Source organism: Molothrus ater, chromosome 2 (assembly GCF_012460135.2).
Source record: "Molothrus ater isolate BHLD 08-10-18 breed brown headed cowbird chromosome 2, BPBGC_Mater_1.1, whole genome shotgun sequence".
NCBI lineage: Eukaryota > Metazoa > Chordata > Aves > Passeriformes > Icteridae > Molothrus > Molothrus ater.
The window spans coordinates 88,156,547-88,178,839 of NC_050479.2; the positions used below are offsets into that span (position 1 = coordinate 88,156,547).

Consider the following 22,293-nt stretch of genomic DNA (forward strand, 5'->3'; position numbering starts at 1 on the left):
GCTCAGTATTCCACTTCATAGTTCTTCAGGTGCAATTTCTGTAATGTGAGTGGAACTGGGCAAGCAAATCCCTCCCTTATTGCTTTTCTTCACACTTTTCTGTCTTGTTTAAAGTCTTTTTTAGGCCCTTCCCTCAGAGGGAACCCGGCAATCCTATTCTCATTTCACTTCTGAACATCTGAAATGAGATGTAGTCTAGTGTCAAGAACTTTGCATTCATTGTTCCTTGTCCACCCACCCACAATCATGTATGTGATGAATGATCTGGCGGTGAGGCAACCAAGGCCACAGGGCTCTATCCACACATTTTAATTGGCTTATGTTTAAGGGAAAACAAAGAATAGCTGAACTTGGAAGAAATCTCTGGAGTACACCTTAACCCCCTCCCTGCACAAGCAGGGTCATCTCTAGCAAGTAGGTCCAGACTAATTTTTAATTTCTGCAAGGAAGGAGACTCCAAAACCCCTGTAGGTAACCTGCTTCAGTGCTTGGTCACCCTCATGGTAAAAAACTGCTTCCTTGTATTCAGAGGGAACCTGCTGTGTTTCAGCTCTTCACCTCTGGGCCTGTCACTGAGAAACACTGAAAAGAGCTGTCTTCTTCACTTCCTCCCTTCAACAATTTGTGCTCATTCATGAGATTGCTGGAAGCCTTCTCCTCCCCATGCTGAGCAGTCTCATCTCTATCAGCCTCTCCTCCTGTGGGAAATACTCCATCCCCTTCATCATCTTTATGGCCCTCTGCTCAATTCTCTCCAATACGTTAACGTCTCTAGTGTACTGGGGAGCCCAAAACTCAACATGGTTTAGTGTTGAGCCTAAAACTCAACACAGTTTAGTGTTGAGTCTCCAAGTGTACCCTCACCAAAGCTGAGTAGAAGCCAAAGATCATCATCCTTGCTGCAGAATTCCCTGAGGTGTCCAGGACCTAGAGTTCATAAAGGCTGGTCTTGCTAGTTAAGACTGATGTGAAGAACTTGTCCTGTGTCACCCACATTTTCTCTAGTCCTCCTTGAGCCACTTCTTTTCTTAGAGAAACCCTTCTCACTTTTGACATCCTGTGCCAGATGCGATTCCGGGTAGACTTTGGCTTTCCTAGCCATGTGTCTACGTGTTTGGACAATGCTTCTATGTTCCTCTCAGGCTACCTGTCCATGCTTCTGCCTCCATATACTTCCTTTCTGTTCTAGGAGCTATGTTCAAACATGCAGGCCTGTTGGCATTTTTTGCCTGAATTTGTGCTTGTTGGGATGGAGTGCTTTTGCACCTGGAAGAGGTAATCCTTGCACATGAACTAGCTTCTTTGAGTCGCTCTTTCCTCCAGGGTGTTATCCCACGGGACTCCTCCACATCACCCAAGTGGTCACATCTGCTTGTCCTGGAGTTCAGTGTTGTGAGCTGGCTTTTTGCTCTGGTTGCTGCACTCTGGATCTTTAAGTCCACCATGTCATGGTCACTGTAGCTAAGGCTGCCTTCAGCCCTCACATCACCAGTGAGCCCTTCCTTGTTTGTGAGCATCAGGTCCAGGGGGACACCTCCCCTCATTGCCTCCTCTATTGCTTGGGTCAGGAAGTAGTTCCCAATCCTTTCCAGGAACTTCTGGAACCCTTATGCCCTGCTGTGTTCCTCCTCCAGTATAGTAGGCTGGTTGTAGTCCCCCTTGAAGATCCTCTGAATGGGAGGCTAATTCCAGCTGGCAGCTGTGAGCTCCATTCAGTTTTTCACAGGTAAACATCGAATGCCGTCTGGTATAGCCAAGACATCCGTCTCTTCTGGTGTAGCACAGAGGACATGAGAGCATATTACTGAAATTTGTTTATTGGTGGAACAGATGCAGTGAAGTTTTGTTTCTTCAGTTCACTCAGCTCTAGTGAAGTGTTTATTAATGAGCCGATGTGGCTGCTTCTCTCTGCTTTAGTTAAATAAAGGACAAGGGAATATTTGACCTGGAGATGTTGGAAGGAAGAGATGTAAATGGCAACTGTATCAAAATCGCTTCATAAACAGGCCTGGTTCCTTCTTAATGTGGTTTGGCTTTTGGGGGTTTTTTGGATTTGTTTTGTTTTGTTTTGTTCTCTTTTTGTCTACTGCTTGTATTTGAAGTTTGTCTCAGAAGCCTGCTACTTTAGTTGGTGGAAATATTCTTGTTCAAACCTGTAATTTACTGTAAAGTCACCTGTTCTCATGCTGTCATTACTCTTGAACCTAAATAAACAATTCTTCATTGAGTGACTCTTACCGTTCTGGGATTGTACTCAAAAATAGATGTGGCCTCAGTGAGTAAGAGATCTCTTAGGTAGCAAGGAATCAGCTCAGTGTCACAAGACAAAAGGCATTGGACCCTGGGCAGTGCTTGGGGAGACAGCAATAACCTACTTTTGCATATGGTTCAGACATACAATGCCAAGCACAGTGCATGGACAGTGAAATTAGATTTTGTGAGGCAGTTAAGAACAGGTGTAAGTATTTGATCAGTGGTGTTTGTTACACATACACATACCTGTTCCAGAGTGTTGTCCCTATAGCAGTGTACTGACTGCATCAGTGATATAAGCAGATAACATTGTTAGCCATTAGCTGGCACCACGACCCTGTCCAGAGGCTTGTGTTCTTGCTCTGTGTGTTGGTCGGTTGGTTTTTACAAGCAGCTTTTCAATGTTTATGGTCACTTGGAGTGACTGCCCGTAACATGGATGAAATCCTGCATGGCCTTTTAAGCAACAGAGGTGCTTATAAGCCAATAGAGGTAACTTACACAGACTGCTTTTCGTTACTGAGGTGGTGCTACACCATTTTGTTCCATGGCATAAAACCTACAGCACTGCACTTTTGCTTACTACCTTTGGCTAATTCATCAACAGTGTGCCATCTCTGCAGACCTCACCCCTTGTTGAGCATCCCCAGGCTCAACAGCAAGTTGCCAGTAGATGTTAAAAGAACTCTGTAAAAATAGATGTTTATCTATTTTAACACAACATGTTTATTTAAAAATTAATTTTATTTACTAAACACGAGACAAATTCTTCATTCACAGCTTTGCTAGCTTTCCATATGATTTGCAATTGGGCTAAAGGTGAATTTACCTGAAATCTTTTTGCACTGTCCTTGTAGGGTAAATATGGTTTTGTACTTCCGGGGTGAAGTCTGTGCCCTCTACAGATTTCCCTTTAGCATGACATGCATGGCAGACATTACCATTACCTGTTCATTTTCATTATTATTACTAGCAGCCGGGTGTCCTACTTGATATCAGGCTGTAATACTGAATGAAAGAAAATAACCATTCTAGAGGGTCTGCCTTGACAAGTGGAATGAATGTACCATTAGTTCTAAGGCTCAGCAAAAGCTCAAGAAGGAGTTTGATGCAAGAAAAAACAGATGAGTTAAAATTACTTTTTAAGAAACTAAAGCCATTCACATTAATTTCAGCATTCTCAAACTTGAAATAAAGAAAAATCCCTGAAATTTTGGTTGAATGACTTTGCAGTGTGTTGGATGAGAACTTCCCATTCATACTACTCGTAGTTTCAGTACAAATGCATTTGCCAAGAAGTGTGAGTATTATATTCTACATCTGTGGCTGCTAAGAGAGCCTAAAATTGAGTGAAAGGTGTATAGTTTATGAAGTGGATAAAATCTTACATACTCTTTCTTGTTCATACAAACATAAGGACGTATCTCTCCGTATGGGAATAATTTGATTTTCTGCTGGATAAAGGCCTGAAGACAAAGGCAGTTGCACTTTTCTTAACCATCATCCATCACATGAAAAATTACAGTCTCTTCTTCCCCTTTCCTTTCCAAATGGCAATGTATCACATACTGAATGTTGTCAATTTTTTGAGTGCTGGAAAGAAACAGTGTTCCCCTATCTAATAGCTGTCATTCAGAGTTATTGAAGTCCTCTTCATGATCTGGCCTGTTCCAGGACTGATCACTCTTATCTGTGTACATGTGCAGGTTGCTCTGTGCATCTTAGAAGAGTTTTGACAGAGGATGAAGTAATACAAGAGGCATAAACCTGATGGGACTCCACAGATGTTTTTGGCTGTTATTTCTGGACTGTGCCTGTAGCCTCAAGGGGGATTGAACACATATGATTCTGATTTCATATAACAGCTCTGTACAATATTCTTCTCTTACTTGCTTTGCTTTTTTTAGGTAATTTTTTGCTATCCTCAATCCATTGGAATATTCTGCTTGTTAGAATAGTTCTGCTTTTATCTGGGGTCTATCTGAAAGTTTCCCAGTCCTTGTAAATGCTCTTTATTGTGAAATTAATGAACCAAATGTCAGCTGCAAATTAACTTTCACTTGAGTTTGTTAGTCCATAAAATCTAAAAGACCTGCATCTATTTATATAGAAAATCAGCTTTAGAAAACATACATAAAAGCAGAAAAAGCTGTATCCTAGCACTTCTATATAAGGTCCAAGCACCTCCTATTAGGCATCTTTGCCAAACCTAGAATGTGCCATACTCCCATATTGTTAATAAATTATTTTTTCATTTTTCATTTTCTTTCCCTGTCAGATGGATTTCCATCCTTGTTTCAACTTGTTGTATATACATTTTCCTATGCATTTGCAGATTAAATTTGACTAATTAACATACTTTTATCCATTACTGGGAAGTTTTCAGACCTACAGGAAAAAAACAGGACTGCCAGTCTTAGTGTCTGCTCTTAGTTTTAGTGCAAAATCAGCAATGGTAGTGTATATTACTTTAAGCAATGAAACTGTTGTAGGCAGCATAAAAAATCCAATTTTGTGGCTGTGTTGGGTGTGGGGAAGGAGGTGTAGGTAACTGTTTGATATTTCAAGACAAATCGCTTGGCTGGGCTCCTTGGCTTCTCCAATTTGAAAGCATTTTGAGTGAATAATGAGAAGACAATTATTTGAGGTGGCCAAAGCTGTCTCAGGACTGGTTCTCTTTCATCTGCCAGTGAATCAATTTAAGCAATTACATACAGAATAAAATAAACTGTTTTGAAATGGCAACTTGGACAAAATATGCTCCATAAGGAACCAAAACCAGCAGCAGCTCTATGCAAGAACTTCTCTCAGCAGCAGAAGTTAAGTGTAAATTAGATTACAGTGTTTCTGAAATCTGAATTAATGATTTTCCTGCTTTTACCTCTCTTATTTTCCTCCTCTTAGCTTGTGCCCCTGGTTTCTTTAAAGTATCTGTGGGAGATGACCCCTGCCATCTGTGCCCTGCCCACAGCCACGCTCCACTGCCGGGTTCCCGGGAATGTGCGTGTCAGAACCGGTACTACCGATCTGCTTCGGACAATTCTGATGCTCCCTGCACTGGTAAGTGTTTGGATGAAGTGTTTGAAAGCAAGAAGGGAAGTTAATGAGAGAGAAATGTGCCCAAAATGATTTGGCAGGGGGCGAGGGGGGGGGTTGCAATTCCCCTCTTCTCAAGACCTTTGAAATAACCCAAAACTTGCCTTTGCTTCTGCACCTAACTACAGAGTGATGGTGAGAATGAGGATTCTTCGGTTTCATTATAGCCTTCAGAGGAAAATGTTCTGTAAATAATGTTTCCCTTACCCCTCCCTGTTACTGAGCTCAGCCTCTCTGTCCCTCCCCTTCCCATCTTGCTTTGTGTCTGTGCCCAGGTTTAGCGGTGCAATTCTGTTGCCTACTTCTACCTTTCTGAACTTTTTACTTCTTAGCTGCAGTGTCTTGTCCCATTCTCATCCCCATGCCTTCTTCTCACCCTCTGCATTTTCTCCCTTCTTTTCACTATCTCTGTGCATCAAGGGAAGTGTTGGATGCACAGAGTGGGCACTTTTTCAGCTGTCAGAGTTTACCTCTGATGCCATTGAGGAATCTGGCTGGCACCAGGAATAATTGCAGGCAAAACTGGTGTCCAGTTCCTGGAACAAATGCAACAGGTTAACTAAAGTCTGAGAAAGTTCAGAGATATTAGGTGCCAAAGGAGAGAATTACAGGTCTCAGTAGAGATAAATCTATACTAAGCTTGTGTGAAGTTTAAAATTTCAAGGGATTGGCACTTCCCTAAACAATGGCTGTTCTTTTTGGGAAATAAAAATGTCACACCCTTGAAACAAAGATTCTTCTTTGTAATTTTGTTTGTCTAAAATGTGCTAATACAGTTGTTCCTTTGTTAATGTGTGTGCTTGATGTAGCAAAGAGTATGTTTTTCTTAGCCTTGTTCTAAGAAAGAACTGATGAAGAGTAAGAATGAGAAGAAGAAGCAACTTGTTCTTCTATTCTTTTCTCTTTGCTTTGCCTCCTGCCTTCCCTCACCTCTCTCCCATTCTTTCCTGGGATTTTAATCCTTCGTTCTGCCTTCTAGGCATCCCCTCTGCTCCTCGTGACCTCAGCTACGAAATCGTAGGCTCCAACGTGCTTCTGACCTGGCGCCTCCCCAAGGACCTGGGCGGCCGCAAGGATGTTTTCTTCAACGTGATCTGCAAGGTGTGCCCGGCGGGCTCGGCGGGGCCGTGCGTGCGCTGCGGGGACAGCGTGCACTTCGAGCCGCGCCAGGTGGGGCTGACCGAGAGCCGCGTGCAGGTCTCCAACCTCCTGGCCCGTGTGCACTACACCTTCGAGATCCAGGCCGTCAACTTGGTCACTGAGCTCAGTTCAGAAGCACCCCACTTTGCCACCATCAATGTCAGCACCAGCCAGTCAGGTGAGGAGACCCCTGCATCCGAGTCCCGAAGCTTCTACTCTCTCTCTCATTTGATTGGCTTTTATCTTTTGGAGTTTTGTCACTTTACTTGTGTCATGTGCCTTTTTTTATCCTGCCCTGCTAGTTCCATAGTTTCACTTTTATCCTTCTCATTTCTGTCTTACCTAAATGGGCTTTCCACTCTTGCTTCTTGGCAGAAAAACTCCAGTTTAGCAGCTGGTGTGATTTTTGGGGAAGAAGCTGCCCTGGAGAGGATTCCATTGGGACATGTAGCACTTTGAGTCAGGCGAAGCACATTGTTTCATTGTGCAAGAGAGGGGACGCTACCAGGGCTTGATGAGGATTTTGTGAATGTCATTTTGCCAGAGAAACTATTCATTTTCTCTATCCCCTACTCTTCTCCATTTCATCATCTTATTTTCCTCTTAATAAGAAACAATTTTTTTTCCTCTTTACATGGTAGAAATATTAAAATGTGTTGTGCAGTTATATTCAAAAATGTCATGATCCTTGTAACTAGAAACTAAATGGTGGGGATGACTAAACTAACATACTAATGGGTTGTGTGGGCAGTCAGAGGAGTTCTGTTTCCTGTAAATATAATTTACAAGGACTGGAGCTGGAGAGAGACACATACATCCAGGCATAGAGTTCTGCTAAATGTCAGCATTAAGAGACTGGGCATATGTTGTTCTTCACAAGCATGTATAAGCTAATATGGAGAGGAATTATACACAGCTTATTTAAGAGGATATAATAAGGAGTAATGTGATGAAGAGGAGAAGGAGGGGGAACATTTTGAACTGAGTGACAGAAAATGTCTGCAAACATTTAGAGTTGTGTAAATGTTAAACTGAAACAAATCCCGTATGAGATTCCAGAGTGTAGTGTGGAAACCCCTGCAAAACAAGATTTTGGCAAAGCTCCAGAGAAGTGCTGTGAAACCAGATGTACCATCATGGGCTTGGTTAAATCACGTCTTTTCATTTCTGTTTCTATTATATGGAAAGAAAGGGAATATATATATACCCCCCAACTAATTTCCTGCTGTTAATAGATGCCAGGGGGTTGATCTGTTTGTTCCCTTTGAAATGTTACCTGACAGACATCAAGTAGCAAAGCACCTCTAGGATCCCTGGTCCCCTTAAGAGACTGGCTGCAAGTGGGTGATCAGTTTTTGTTTACAGTAAAATGTGGCTGGGTAATTTGTATGGTAATTCCAGGCAGTTCCTTTGGCTTCTCCTGGAGAAAGGTGGGTGTTCTATTAACGTCCTACAGAATTCTCTTTCTTCATGTTTCTCATCTCAACCTTCTTTATCTATATCAGAGATAATTTAATTGAGCAGCTGCTTCCTTCTCCTTCCCGGAATCACCCAATCTACCCTCTTCTTCTGTTTCTGTTTGAATTTTCTGACCACTCCTCTTCCAAGTGTCTCACAGTGTCTTACAGTGTCTGGGTGTCTTGAGTATGTTGGGTACTCCTCTCTAAGATGCCTCTCTTGTGCAGTAAAGCTGTTTCAGGGGAGAACAACTTCCTTAAACATCAGTGAGTACTGAGTGGCTTCTTTTTGTGTTTGGTCGCAGTTTTTTCTTTCCTTGCTTTTCCTTGGGATCGTTAGAAGTGAGCTTGAGATGAGCTGCCCTCGATTTGTACTGACAGCTCATACTAACAAGGCCCTGCTTCCTCCATCACGTGATCTGTCTCATCCATACCCCCTCCTTTTGATCCGTTCAGCAGCTTTTCGCTTTAGCGTTGCTTGTTGATGTTGTGTTATTGTAGCAATTATTATTATTTCTGTTATTATTATTATACAAGCAGAGATAGAACTTTCAGGATTTTACATGCTGAGAGAAAAAAGGGTACAGGAAAACATGAAGGGTACCAAAAAAAAAAAAAAAACCAAGAAGCAAAAAGAAAAAGGTACAGTGTCAGGATAAAGGGCCATAAAAATTTTTTTCACTCCACTGAATTAAAGATGACCTGAAAAAAGACCCTCCAGTCCTGGCAGTTTCTGAAGATTCTGCTTACTCATACATCAGTTGAGTTCTCTCTCTTCTTGAAAATTGCTGGTCCAAAAAATACTCCTGCCCCTTTGTTAGAGATATCTTAGGCAATGTTCTGTGTGGAAACAGTCCTACTTTTTCTTCTTCCCATGATACCTCTTCACTCTTCAACTTTGTCTCAAAAACACCGTTCCTCTAAGAGTTTGCATACCCCACACGGTCTTCTGGCCCTTCTTCAGAGCATGATAGGATCCTTTGTTGCACAGAATGACATTTTTCTGTGCAGACTGATTATGGTGTTCCTAGTCTTCAGTGACCATGTGCCTGAAATCAGAATTAGAAGGGCTGTCACCGAAAAACCTCCTTTACTGTAAGACTTGACCTGAAACATGAGAGCTGTTTGGATAGCAGTAATGAAACCTGTTTGGATAGTAATAGTGTGAAATGCAAATATGATATGCTAATCACCGGAAGAACTGTGCAGAGATGAGACAAGAGAAGGGAATTGCTTTCAGCTCAGGTTTGAAGTGCTGAGGGTGAATGCCTAAATAAATGTCAGGAAGTATAGAGAGATGTTGGAAGGCTGTTCCAGATAGCAGGAACCACGTGATGAAAGGCAATTATGTAATTCTAATGAAGTTATACTTTATCACAGGTGTGAACCTGACACACAAAAATGCAAAGAACTTAAACTCCTACCATATTATCACAAAAAATAAAACTGACTAATCTTTTATTCATTGTTTTAACATTTTCAAGTGTACTTATCAGGGTAAACAAATACCTCTTCTCATGTCTAAGGACAGAAGTCAGGTTTTCATTTAAAGGACTGTGAAAAAACTTATTCTATGCACAGCTGTAACTACCTGTAACTACCACTTTTTCCCTGCAAATTTCACTGAAGCATGTAGTAATGTCTGTTGCCAGAGAAATGCTACTGAACTTATTCGTTCAGGCAGTTCTTACATTCCTAGAAAGAAGAGGAAAAAAGAAAGGCAGCAGAGATTTAAATGTTGGAACAAATCAATGCAGACTTTTAAAAGCAAGTGTATTGGGGTTTTTAGCTGAGTCCAGATGTTCTGAGAGCTAGTAGAGGTATGTGAATATGAGAGTTATTTGACCAGGTTGCCTTGTACCTGTGAAAATATATGTAGCAGCCTTCTGCATCAGTGGAAATCAGAGCAGTGGGACCTGTCAATACCAAAAATCTGTAGCGCTGCAGAAATGAGTGCTAGACAGTCTGAAGGCTTGTGTAAGAGGATAAATAGGGACAAGGACACTTCTGGGTAGTGCCAGGAAGTTTAAGAGGACCTGACAGAAGATTTTCGCATGAAATGGTGTGAAAAGGGGAAAGGAATTAAATGCCAAGGATGATTATGAGATTGTGAGGGGAAATGATGAATTGCTTGAAGATGTTTGCTTTTCCAAAGAGAGTCAAAAGAGTACAGTAGACTTAGTTGGCAAAATCAGGGACAAAGGCAAGGAATTTTCTAGTTCAAAATGAGAGAGAAATAAGAAGAGAGCTGTCAAAACCTACATGCTGTTGTGTTTTGCCAGGCTAAAGCCAGCAGGTACAGCAAGTGGAGTGTGAGTGTTCATTGTCCTCTGAATGGAATACATTGTTTTTCAAAGTCCTTAGCTGTTTGCTTATTTATGATCTAATTGCCAACTCGGAGCACTCACCAATGTTCCCAAAGAATTCAACTTTTTTATTTTCTGTTCAGATAGGAACAGGAAAAATACTCTTTTAAATTTTATTTTTCCCTTAGTGACATTAATGACATTTGTCAATTTACCCATCTTTAATAGATTTGCCCAGCTATGACTGGGAATTAATAATAGTTTCTATGGTCACTCCACAAAAAGGAACTATTCCAGTTTCTCTCTTTACTATGCCCAATCTCTGCAGGATGAGCAGAGAACAAAAGGACTTGTTTTCAAAATTCAGGTTTCACTTACTGTTCAAATGAAGTCAGAAATCTTTTGAGGAAGTGTAAGTATAAATACAAAGTAAAACATGGCACCTTGTGTCATAAAGGCTATTTTCCTTTTTATTAAGCATGAATGGAATGCATATACAAAAACTAATAATAAGAGAGGGAAGGGAAGTTAAAATAACTCACTAATTTGCCCTTTTAAATCACTCTTCATCCATAGGGAGCAAAAGTACAAGGTTATGACAGAAGACAATCCAAGATACTTTTCAAGGATTTTTGGTATTTAGAGAAAGGGCCAGAACTAAATCAAAATGAGTGGAAAAATGTAGGACATTTTCAAAATAAAGATAAGATAATAAACACATCAAGAATGGAATTTCCATGCTGCATTCAGACGGATCTTCCTAGAAGATGGTGTTTGGGAAGCTGGAACAAAGCTATGAACAAAGCTAGGGTCTTCATGTCATCTGCTTGGAATATGAGGAGAACAGGATACCTGAAGAGGTAACAAAAGTGAAATAACTATGAGAGAATGTAGAGGCATGTTAGTGAACATTAAAGGCCTAACTGAGGTTGATCAAACTGTATAACAGAAGATTTTGGAGCAAGATGGAAGGGGAAGAAAACACAAATATAATATATAATATATTATATATTATGTATAGATATAATATATAATGCACAGATATAATGCACAGGTCTTGGCAGGATTTAGTTTTAATGCTTGTGGAGTGATGACCCATGAGCCAGGTGTCTGATCTCCTCTTGTACTCCATGGGTATCTAGTTAGTACTGCTAAATGAGGGTCTCCTCAGAATCAGAAAATGGCTAAGCGTGGAAGATACCTCTGGAGAAGATATTCTCCAACCTGTCTGCTCATCAGGGTCACCTCAAGCAAATTGCCCCTGACCACATCCAGAACACCTATGAATATTGCCAGGGTTGGAGGCTCAACAATCCCTTTGGATGAAGGTGAGGCTTAGCTGCCTGCATATCCCTGTATCCTCTTTCCTTCCCTTATTGAGGAGAGGAGTGACATTTGTTTTCCACTAGTCCTCAGGCACTTCTCACAGTCACAAAGATGATTCTGTTATCAAGAGTGCTCTCAAAATGACATCAGCCCAAAGGATGCATCCCATCAGGGTCCATGGAATGCAGTAGTTTGCCTAAATATTCAGTCACCTGATCTGGCATGAGGAAAATCTTCCTGGCTGCAGACTTCCCCAAGGTCTGCACAGCCTGGTGTTCCTAAAGGCAAGGCTTGCTAGTGAAGACTGATCACCAGGACCCTGCACCACCCAGCAGCTGGCCCACATTTTCCCTCTTTCTTCAACCAGCTCTGTACTTAAGAGAAACCCTTCTTGCTTTTGACATAGAGAGCCAGATGTGATTCCAGGTGGGCTCTGGCTTTCCTAGCCATGTGTCTACGTGTTTGGACGGTGCCTCTATGTTCCTCTCAGGCTACCTGTCTGTGCTTCCACCCTCCGTGTACTTCCTTTCTGTGTCTGAGTTTAGGTAGGAGCTCCTTGTTCAAACATGCAAGCCTGTTGGCATTTTTTGCCTGAATTTGTGCTTGCTGGGATGGAATGCTTTTGCACTTGGAAGAAGTAATCCTTGCACATGAACTAGCTTTTTTGAGCCACTCTTTCCTCCAGGGCATTATCCCATGGGACTCCTCCAGGCAGAACCACAAAGGGGTCACATTGGCTCTCCCAGCGTGTCTTCATGAAATGTAATATGGACTGAATGTCACATGCCAGAAGTGCTCGTGGTCTGCTGAGAATAGCACTTGGCTGTGCTCTGCAGAAGTGGGGATTGCCATGTATTGTTAGATGAGTCTGCACTTCCTTCACATTCCTAACTTACCTAGTCTGTTGGATTTTTAGTCTTGCAGGCACGTGTCTGCTGACAGGAAAAAATTCGTCCTGCAACTGACAGCCCACAAAAATATAGTTGTACTTAACTGGTGTTTGGATTTCTTTGCAGCTTTAACTGAGTTTATGTGGGCAAGAATTTTCCTTACATTTGCTATTATTTAAATTACATACAATGAGAACTGCTTTTTCAGTCTTAATTAAAGATCTGATCTCATAGCATGTTTTTTGCTCTCAGAGAATAGAATAGCATAGCATAGCATAGCATAGCATAGCATAGCATAGCATAGAATACTTGGAAATGAACCTATAGTGGTCATCTAGTCCAACTGTCCAGATTGGATTGAATCAGGCACTGTGATTTCAGGTGCCATTAGACAGGGACCTAACATGTCTATGTCTATAAACCTCATGTGAAAAGAAAAGAATAAAACTGACAAATCAATATAGACCTGAACACATTTGTGTATACAAGAGAAAGTTTGGAAAGCAAAGTTCTGTTATAAACATTTTTAAAAGTTAACATGGAAACAAGGGAAAATACTCACCTAGCACTTCTGTGGAACTTTGAATGTCCATAGGCATAAAATCTTGAACTTTATATTTCCTAATGTATTAATACTGAGAGAATAACCTCTGACAGGAAATATATACTTACTCCACCAACAATTATGTTTGCCTTGCACATCACCTTAGTATTGATATTCATACCATGTTAGTATGAAATTTTCAAAAGTGATATCTTGCTATCTCTTTTCATTCAAGTGATGGAAGAGCTCCCTGGCCAGTGTTTCATAATTTTTTAGGTCCTTAAAAGGGAGGCATACATGTATCAAAATCTAAACTATGTCTCAGAGAGACAGCTTAAAGACAGTCTGCCTTGCAGTGATTCATAGCTGGTTTTATTTCTGAGAGTTTTTAATGGCTTTTGCTCTAAGTAGTGTCTGCTTATTAGGTGCAAATCGCTAAAATTACTATTTTTAATACAACAGACTGCAGTATCCTGGTTGCCTCCCCCCCCCCGCCACCATCTGATTACCCTAAGTGAGGGACTTATCTGGATAATAGGAACTTTCTAGAATGCTGTGGCACGTGGTCAAGAGATACACTTGAGTGATGTTTTTGTTATTTCTTGGTTGATTAATTCTTCCAGGTAGGGGAAAAATTTGGGATCAGGAAGAAATGAGAAACAAGAGAAGAATAACTTTTAGAGCAGGGAGGGAGAGGAATTGTGGGGAGATTTAACTCTAATCATTCTGTAAAATCATAGAAGGAAGTGGACTGTTCCCTGGCAATGTAGCTCTGCATTTAGGTTTGTGCCTCTCCTGTGTGTTTGCTTTGTGTCTCAGTGGAAGAGAGTTAAACTTTTGGAACATTAAATATAGCAGAATCTGTCTTGGTCAAATGTTAGCTGACCAGTTACCTCCTGACATTTTAATACAGTGTTATTCATTTGCATCCTAAATGCTACATATGGTCTTGGTTAATTGTTGCTCTCTTCCATTCTTGTCACAACATTCTCATTGGCAGGTGAGGTAGTTGTGTAATCTTGTTTGAAGGACGAGCAATGGTAAAAAATAAAAGGAGTAACAAGGAGTGAAAGTATTTTATTGCTTAGACTCTTACTTTGTTTCATTTACATTTTTAAATTAGTTCCCACTTGCCTGAGCTGTTTGAAGCCCATCTGAAATATGCTTTTCAGAATAATTTTATCTTGTTATTAAAAACAATCCTTTTATCTTTTTCACAATTAATGAGGGAAGAAAATGCTATTCTGCAGGTTTTGATCATTTGCCAAATGTCTCTGCTTCATTCTTCACATCAAGGAAGTTTATGTCTATTTTCTAAAACCAGTGGGGTTTGGTGGCAACTTTTCATTGGCATGTTTTTTCTGGAAAATTTAAATGTTGCTGAAAATGTTGCATCCATTAGGAAAATGAGGATACCCTAGCTGCTTACCTATAGGTTTCTTGTCAGCATGACATTTTCTTTGCAGAGAGAAAGCAAAACTTGAGAAGAGCTTTGTGGAAAAACAACTGGATCCTTTGAAATTATCCTGAAATTTTTGCTTGGAAATCTCTTCCCAAGATGAAACTCTTACACTCTCAGCTTTTGCACGAACCTGTAGAGTGTGCATGTGTGTGCAGATGGGTTTATGAATGGTTTTGGTAGAAGTGGATTTCCATTCTTTAGATTTTCCATTTATGTATATGAAACATGTATATGTACATGTTTCATACACAAGGCCTCCATTACTCTGGTAGCCTGTACTTGATTTTTTTCCCCCAGGAAAAGAATTACAGTCTGGGGGAGGAGCAGAAGAGAAGTAATGTGCTCTGCGTTTGTTTTGACCACTGTCGTATTCTTTGTCCAAGAGTGATCTTAAGGCAGTGGCGTGGAGCACCTTCTCATCTTGCACATAAAAATTGCACATTTGAAGATCAGAATTATATTCCAGCTAATATATAGATAATTTCTCAACTCCTGTGCTGCATAATCAGTTGGATGTGTATTTCTTCACTTGCTTTCAGTCTGAGTTGTCAATGACTTTATCCCCCAGCGGAGTAATATTATGCCTGGATTTCTTCTGGTTATTTTACAAAGTATTTCATAATGCAAATTGAGGAAAATTAAGGGAAGAGCTGGCCTAACTTATTAACTCATCCTAAGGACTTTCAAATACAGTTAATTTTTAAGCTTATCCCTTTGCAATCTCTCCTTTTTGTCTTTTATTCCAGTCCCCTCTGCTGTGCCTATGATGCATCAGGTGAGTCGTACTACCAACAGCATCACACTGTCGTGGCCTCAGCCAGACCAGCCCAATGGGGTCATCCTGGATTACCAGCTACGCTATTTTGACAAGGTGAGCAAAAAGGGATACTGAGCACTTTCTGTCTGGGTGATGCACCCCTGCATCAGAATGAACAAGGTAGGAAAAAAAAAATTTCAGTTACAAGGAAGGAACAAACTTTAGTAATACCAGAAGTTTGTGATATACATGTCCTCTGGCATCAGTCCATCTGCATTTCCCAACTTGGAAACATCTAGGGACAAGACAGATTTTAAGAAAAAAGAAGACACTTGTTTAAGCTTAAAAGCTGCAGCTAACAATAAGTTTAGTATCAGCTGACACTGGTAACAGTGGAAGGAGCTGAAGTTTCTAAATATATTTACTGGAATTGAATTCATTGCAAGTCTGTCATTCATTTATGAAGAGAAGTCTCGTGTCCTCATTTATGCCTGGACAGACATCTCTAAGAAATTTTATGAGAAGAAATGCCCTCTTTCATTCGCTAAGTGGCAAATACCTCTTTGTGTGCTGGAATTACAGGGTGGCAAATACAAATTTATCCTCCATTCTAATGTCTTGTGACTCCTAATCCATCTGACTTGAGGGGAAGAGATGTGTGGAGCTGTTCAGACAAACTCCCATTCCATATTACTGGTCTTTCACAGAAATACTTCTGCAGGATTTTGCAGGGCTACTATTTTTTAGTGGCAAAAAGAACTGCTATTTGTGATAGCATGTATAGCAGCTTCCTGGATACAGCTTTACATGTGTTCTTGCTCTGAATTCTCCTAGGAGAGTACACGAGTTTGGAGTTTATAGAAAGTGAACCACAGGACAAAGTTTTGTCTTTCATTTTTGTTTAGATTGAGAGTCTTTAGCAGAGCTTTGTGGGAAGCCCAGGCCTGGGGGAATGAAAAGCAGCAGTGAGGAATGAGTAGTGTGAGAGGAAGTAAGGTCTGGAATAGCAGCTGTTGTTGGGAGGCTCTGTAAAGGTTCAAAGAATATTGGGTTGACATGGAAACTGTCATGCCTTGATGAGGAGAGTGAGCAGTGTAGGCAGAAGTTTCACATTCCTTTTTGGTCATTGACATTCACAGGCAGAAGATGAGGATAATTCCTTGACCTTAACTAGTGAGACCAACATGGCCACGATATCAAGTCTGAGCCCAGGGAAGATCTATGCCTTCCAAGTGCGCGCTAGGACAGCAGTCGGCTACGGCCCTTACAGTGGGAAGATGTATTTCCAGACTTTAACAGGAGGTAAGTGCTGCCTTTTTGTGCCATTTCAGGTCTGCACATGATCACCTTCCACTTGCCTGTGTCCCTGAGTGTATTGGCTTATCCCCTGGAGGTCTGCTACCAGACACTCCTACTCAACTTGTATTTCTGTTTATAATAATTTGGATATGTAAATTTGTTCACTCAGAGAAGCTTCATGTTGTCAGAGGGTATTGTTTATGCTACTGCCATACTCCCCAGCCCTGCTCTTTGTTGCCTCTGTGCTTCTGACCAGCAGGTGCAGTGTGCCAGTAAAAATCTCTTTAGGGAGATGTGGCAGTACATAGCACTATATACTGCTGTAGTTTGGCCCTCAGCTGTCACGGGGACATCTTACAGCTGAAAACTCTGTGAATGTCTAAAAGACAGGTGGGACACAGGACACAAAGGTAGATTGGACACAGGCATATGTGCAGGAGCTTGCCTTCCAGGAGGATCACCATCTTTTTGGTATGGATCAAAGGTATTGACAAGCTACATTAATAGGGGACAGTGGGATACAGCCCAGGTGTAGAGCTAGCCTGTGCTTAAGTGCCTTGTCAGCTGTCAGTGGACCAGGGAAGAGAGAGAAAGTGATTTCAGAGGGAACACTGGCTTTCCAGATGTAGGAAAGAGAGTGCTGGAGAAGCACAGTGACGGGGGAGCAAAGGGCTGGTAGGGCTGGAATTATGAGAGACGTCTTGGTGAGCAGAAGGGAAACTCTGCACAGTTCCTGTCCTCTGCATCCGTGTGTGTGTGTGTGTTTTCCTTGGCAGGGGAGCGCTCGGAGATGGTGCAGGACCGACTGCCGCTGATCGTGGGCTCAGCGCTCGGGGGTCTGGCCTTCTTGGTAATTGCTGCCATTGCCATCCTTGCCATCATCTTCAAGAGGTGAATTCCTTGACATGCTCATGTGCACTTCAGACAGTGGAACTTCCTTATCCCTGCAACATAACCCCGTCCCAAGGGAAACAGCCTGATCTGCATTTATCCAGATGTCCTTGAGATGCCATTCTCTAATTAAGGAAAGATCCTGCCCCATTACTCCTATCTGAGGAGCCTCTCCTTTGGTAAACCACTCATGTACTTAGCTGATATTTGGCTAGTTAGCAATATGAACACAAGGAAAGCATTTCAAAGCTGTTACTCAGAAGGTATTTAAATGCATCGATGTGAAGGAGGGACTGTAATTTGCAATTTAGGCAAGCAAGTGGAGAATGAAACAATGTAGTGGAGAAGGACTGGTGGAATAAGTATGCATATCCAGTTATTTAGAAGGTGATAAATACCCTTTCACCAAGGACCAAAAGACAAGGGCTCATTTGCTGAAGAATAAAATCTATTCAACCCAAATGTTTCCATGGAACACTAGCTCATAAAATGCAGGTTAAAGAAAGCAAATACCACTTTCCATTTTGAAAAGAAAAAGGGGCATATAAAAGATTGTCAAGATAATCTGTTACAGAAAAAAGAAAAAAGAAAAAGGACAGAAATTTTAAAGAGAAAAAGGTGAGGGTTGCTATTTTTATAGAGGTACAAAAGTAAACAATGGGGGTTTTGTTATTTGAAGAAAAGAAACAGTCATTACCTGCTCCTTGAATTTACTGAGGTTTGAACTTAATCCCCTAGATTGTCAGTAATGGATTTCTGTGTCTTTGCTCTACTGTGCCTCTGCACAAGAGGGACTTTTTAGCTTTTTCTGCTGACCTAAAAAAAAAATGTATAAACTACTTAACTTTAGAAAGTGACATCTAGTTTTAATGATGTCTTTTTTGTTCTCTACCCTTTTCGAGATTTGTTTTCTCCTCTTTTGTATATTCTCTTTTAATATTTTTCTTTCTGGAAAGAATTATCACATATTGTTATATTTTAAATGTTGCCTCCTTTTGTTGCTTTGAACTGTTAAAAATGCAATTTTTTGTTCCAGCTGGAAATGTGATATTATGTGCATAACTCAATAAAGCATATATTTTTCTAAAAAATATAAACCAAACCCAGAATCAGTTAATATTACCAAAACTGTGTTGGGGAGAGACATTAATGGCATTTGTAAATATACATATGAGGAAATATCATAAATAATACGTTCATTCATACTTAAAGAATTATGTACAGTTAATAGACAGCTTTTCACAAAAAGTGGAGATACCAAATTTCTATTTTAAATTTGTCCTTGATAAGAAAAGTTTGAAGATGCAGAAAATGAGGAACACCAGATGAAATGAGTAGTTCCTTAAAGGGTTGAACATATGTAGAGTCAAATGCTATGACTTTAACTTGTTTTTGTAAATTGTTGGTACACATTTTTCAGGCAATATGCACTGTGAAACATCTATTCTAGCTAATTGTTTTGTTGGCTTTTTATATGGAAAACAATTAATTTGTTAGGTAATCTATAAAAAACATTATTGTAGACCTGACTTTCAGGTTCAACAACGGAGTTAGAGCTCTTAGGTGTAGGCTCCCAGCAAAGCTGATTTCTTTGCACAAGAGAAAAAATTTTGAAGTTAAAACTGTCTGTGGATTTGAAAGCAGAATTTAAAGAGATAAGTCTGACAAGTAAGAATAATACAGTTAGCTGTTAGAATGTCAGAATTACTTATGTTCATGAAGAAAAGTAACATAATGTTTCATGATACTTTGCCTTCAAATGCTAATTGAATCAGCAGCTAAAAGGTCTCATGCTGAAACAGCAAAACATGAGTTGACACAAATCCATGCAGACAGCAGGGATACTGCAGGATACTGTAGGGTTTGATTTAGAGTCTGATCTAATTAATAGGATGATTGGAAACTAGCATGAAACGTCCTTTTTTTTTAAAAAAATGAGCACTGCTTGGAACAAAGGAAGTAGCTTGAAAATGGCAAATAGATTTAGTGCCAACAAAGAATAGAATGAAACTTCTAAAATAATTAGATTTTGTGGGAAATAAATGATTGAATCATACACATTCAGAAGGAGAATGAAATCTGAGAAATGCCTGTGCTGAGAAGGATCTATGCGTACTGGAAATTAGATGCATATATGCAATAAACCTACAATAATAAAGACCATACCTGTTTTGACCTGCACATGCAAAAGTCACATCAAGGAACAGATTTCCATCTGTTTGGGTCTGTGTGGTTTGTTTGGGTACCATACTTATGAATAGAATGGCCAAAGTAAATGCTGTTAAACAAAGCCAGGAGGAAAAATAATTGGGGGAGATCTATACATATTAAGCATTAGAGTAAATGACTCTTCGAATGTTTTTGAAGAACTTAAAAGGCATCACAGAAGAAGGCATACGTTATAATTGAGAAGAATAATTTGTTGTAATTAAATTAAATTAAAATGCAAATTTAGCCTGAATAGCAATAAAACTTCCAAGGCAGTAAAGTTAAACTGTAATATTCTTTTTCAGGATAGTGTTGAAAGCCCTATCATTTGTCATTTCTAATGTGGGGGGTGCCAACAGTGGTGTAAAAGCCACCACATAGAAAACAAGCATGCACTGGTTACCAGGAGATGGGCAGGATCTTAACATCTATCTTCTACCCCTAATTTCAAGGATTCTCTGAGCCTTGCACTGAGAAGCCTACCCCAGCATCTGATGAGAGACTCTTGTGTGTGTTTTGACTTTCCTTTCCTTTGTGTCCTGCAGTAAAAGGCGAGAGACCCCATACACAGACCGCCTGCAGCAGTATATCGGTGCACGAGGTAAGTGTGTTTGAGCAACAGATGGCAAGGGCCTGTCTCTTTTCAGGACTCATTAATACCTGTGTGTCTCAGGGTTTGATCCTGGTGATGTTTTGGGCTGTTTCCCCCACTGCAGGACTTGGAGTAAAGTACTACATTGATCCTTCAACCTATGAAGATCCCAATGAAGCCATTCGAGAATTTGCCAAGGAGATTGATGTGTCCCTCATCAAGATTGAGGAGGTCATTGGATCAGGTAGTGTGAGAATCTGCAGAGTATTTAAAGTGCCTACTTGTTCACCTTGAGACCTGGCACACTACTGGCCTGAAGTGGACCCATGGATCCATGGTACATCAAGTGTCTCAGGATATCTAAACCTTCATTTTTACCAAAATTCATTTTAACCTACTAACACTTAGATGCTGGCTCGAAGCCAAATTTAAAACACCCTTTGAAGACTCAAAACTCCTCATTTGAACACCAAAGATGTAATGGTCTCCAACCTTCACCAAAAATTTTGTCTTAATCTAAACAGTCCCATAACCTCATTTGTATGCATTGCCCAAAGTCATCCAAGTAGAATGCTTTAGTACATCTGACTAAAATCCATTGCTGTGTTTCCTTACTTGAGGTGTGTTTCTTCCCTCCCTGACAGGAGAGTTTGGAGAGGTGTGCTTTGGGCGCCTGAAACACCCAGGGAAGCGTGAATACATGGTAGCTATTAAGACCTTGAAGTCAGGTTACACAGAGGAGCAGCGGCGGGAGTTCCTGAGCGAGGCCAGCATCATGGGGCAGTTTGAGCATCCCAATGTCATCCACCTGGAGGGGGTGGTCACCAAGAGCCGACCAGTCATGATTGTCACAGAGTTCATGGAGAATGGATCACTGGATTCCTTCCTCAGGGTACCACAGTCTCCCACAACCATTAACCTCTTCATCTTACTGTGTGCCAGTCTCAGGCCTGATAATTTTGCCTGTCGTCCTTCTTCACTCTTGTCTCCTTAAGTTCTCAGTTGCCCTCTTCAGGTGCAATAGAAATTATAGCAAATAGCCACAGTAAGTGTTACCAAATCTTTGTACACACACCCTTTCAGTTGCTTATGTACATGTTCCAAATTTTTGTTTGTAGTAACATTTTTCAGACTTTATTTCACAGAATATTTTCTAGTTTTAACATTGTGATGAAGTAATGAAACTTGCAGTTATTTTTGGATTTCAAGTTTTCTAGTAATGAAACACAAATACGGACAATCTATGTAGTATAGCTGCTTCAGTTCTCCTTTTTTATTGATTCATGTGCTCATTCAGCCAGAAATGCTTTGGCAGGTACAATTTGGAGAGCACATTGAGTAGAGCTGCATAGAAACCATTCTAAAGATCTTAGTACAAGCAGATTTGTCTGCACACATTCATTTAGCCATCTTAGTAGTTAGTGAGGTTAGGTGTAGGATGCTAAAGGGGGATGTGACCCAAAGAGGAGGTTTGTCTTTAGGAAAAGTTCACCAATGTCTGATTTTATTTGAGGTTCATTGCTTTAAGTCCACCCTCCTTTATCATTTGTTGTCGTTGAACCTTCAGATTAGGGCTGAAACTAAGATTGTGTGTTCTCTAATTTCATACATCCACGTTGTTACCTTGCTCTTTGTTAGTCTCCCCTGTTGGCCTGATGTTCTGTGGCCATGAGAGCCTGTGTTTGCCTCGTCCCTTGCAGCAGAAGGAAGGGCAGTTCAGTGTGCTGCAGCTGGTGGGAATGCTGCGGGGGATTGCAGCCGGCATGCGCTACCTGTCAGACATGAACTACGTGCATCGTGACCTGGCAGCACGAAACATCTTGGTCAACAGTAACCTGGTGTGCAAGGTGTCAGACTTTGGGTTGTCCCGCTTCCTGGAGGATGACGCTTCCAATCCCACCTACACTGGGGGTCTGGTGAGTCACTGCTGTGGTGGGAGTTGTGTAGTGCTGACAGAATTTTTCCTGTGTTCCTCCGTTTGGTGTACCCTCTTAAGACCATAAAGAAGTATGGAGCCTTCTGTCTTGTGGGCTATTTGTTCTAAAGCAGTAAAAATGAAAAATAACTGAATA

The 22,293-nt window shown here is 40.8% G+C and overlaps 1 protein-coding gene across 4 annotated transcripts in view; it reads left to right on the forward strand.

The window, feature by feature from the left end:
- Positions 1-22,293, forward strand: part of EPHB6 (EPH receptor B6) — a 66,785-nt gene that overhangs the window by 39,856 nt on the left and 4,636 nt on the right. For all 4 annotated transcript variants that reach the window (XM_036386998.1, XM_036387014.1, XM_036386990.1 and 1 more), the window contains exons 5-13: positions 5,158-5,313; positions 6,329-6,667; positions 15,221-15,345; positions 16,371-16,533; positions 17,307-17,421; positions 20,175-20,230; positions 20,346-20,465; positions 20,866-21,113; positions 21,922-22,137. In XM_036386998.1, the coding sequence (XP_036242891.1) occupies positions 5,158-5,313; positions 6,329-6,667; positions 15,221-15,345; positions 16,371-16,533; positions 17,307-17,421; positions 20,175-20,230; positions 20,346-20,465; positions 20,866-21,113; positions 21,922-22,137 (1,538 nt within the window). The remainder of the gene's footprint in view (positions 1-5,157; positions 5,314-6,328; positions 6,668-15,220; positions 15,346-16,370; positions 16,534-17,306; positions 17,422-20,174; positions 20,231-20,345; positions 20,466-20,865; positions 21,114-21,921; positions 22,138-22,293) is intronic.